This window comes from Diabrotica undecimpunctata, chromosome 9 (genome assembly GCF_040954645.1).
Source record: "Diabrotica undecimpunctata isolate CICGRU chromosome 9, icDiaUnde3, whole genome shotgun sequence".
In the NCBI taxonomy this organism is placed as follows: Eukaryota; Metazoa; Arthropoda; class Insecta; order Coleoptera; family Chrysomelidae; genus Diabrotica; species Diabrotica undecimpunctata.
The window spans coordinates 120645288-120646436 of record NC_092811.1 but is presented as its reverse complement, the minus strand read 5'-3'; the positions used below and the strand labels follow the sequence as shown (position 1 = coordinate 120646436).

Here is a 1149-nt window from a genome sequence, read left to right as displayed (position 1 = left end):
TATGTGTCGTGTATATTTTGATGTTGTAATTATGTTTTTATTCTGTTAGTGTATTTTTGCTTTTATTTTTATCTGTTTCTTCATTATAGTTTATAAAATAATTGCTTTACGTATGTATACAACTAGTATAAACCAAAGGTTTTATTACCTTTATTGAATTTAAATTAAATTTTATATTTTATGTACCTGTGTAACAGTATGTAACTTAAAACAATATAATCACAAGAATGGTGTTCCTTCACACTCTTTACACTGTTTACTAATTGTTCTTTGCTACTATACGACCTTCATTTTTCATATTTGCTTCATAACATGATTTGTAGTATCTTCCTATTTTATGCTTATGTCCCTGGACCTCACTTAACTCGTGGCATTTTCTTTTCGGAGTAACCAGATGGATGGGATTTGCTGAACTGCTACAACAGAGAAACTTCACAATTTCTTTGCGATATTCAACCACACCTATTTTGTTATCAGTAACCTGCACATACAAAATGTATGCATTCACTACTAAAGTGTTTAATAATAGCTCTTTTGCTATTTTTCTGTAGCAGTTAATAGTTTTACGTAGTGGACTGGGATATGCTGTTATAACATCTGATAAACCAATTCCAGCTTTGCCTGTATTGTAAGCTAAAACCATTTTTGGTTTTACTAAAGAAGTTCCTTATTTCTTTGTATATTGTCGGTTTTAATCGAATGTCAAGTAGACAGCATTAACACATTACGTTTATTCCTCCAACTTAGAAAATTTATCCCTCTGCTAATCTCCATAGGTGCTACTTCACCTACTTTTAGTTTTTTGTTAGCTACTTCTTTTGGTATTAATTTTCTGTTTCGTCTGATTGTTTCAATAAGATGTGTATATCTGTCTAGCAGTTTGTTTGCTAACTGCTATACCAGTTATTCGTACAAACAGTTCTATTCGCATCTAATACTGGTGTGCATAACTTTATAATAATGTCTAAAGGGGTAATTTTGTCTTATTCTAAGGTTTTACCAGAGAATATTTGTAAATTATATGTATAACCATTTTTACAACACAATTTAAAAATTTTAATTCTATATTTATGTCGTTTTTGCTTGTTGTACTGTTTCATTAGTAGCCTGCCTCTAAAAGGAACTATTGATTCGTCCACACACACAATT

At 30.3% G+C, this 1149-nt stretch overlaps 1 protein-coding gene across 1 annotated transcript; it reads right to left on the bottom strand.

Annotated features, from left to right (window-relative positions):
• Positions 1 to 259: 259 nt before the first annotated feature.
• Positions 260 to 643, bottom strand: LOC140451293 (uncharacterized). Its single transcript, XM_072545039.1, has one exon. The coding sequence runs from the start codon at positions 641 to 643 to the stop codon at positions 260 to 262; it is 384 nt and encodes a 127-aa protein (XP_072401140.1).
• Positions 644 to 1149: the final 506 nt, after the last annotated feature.

Bases quoted from the DNA above. Each gene is read 5' to 3' on its own strand.
- LOC140451293 (XM_072545039.1), bottom strand. From the start codon at position 643: ATGGTTTTAGCTTACAATACAGGCAAAGCTGGAATTGGTTTATCAGAT.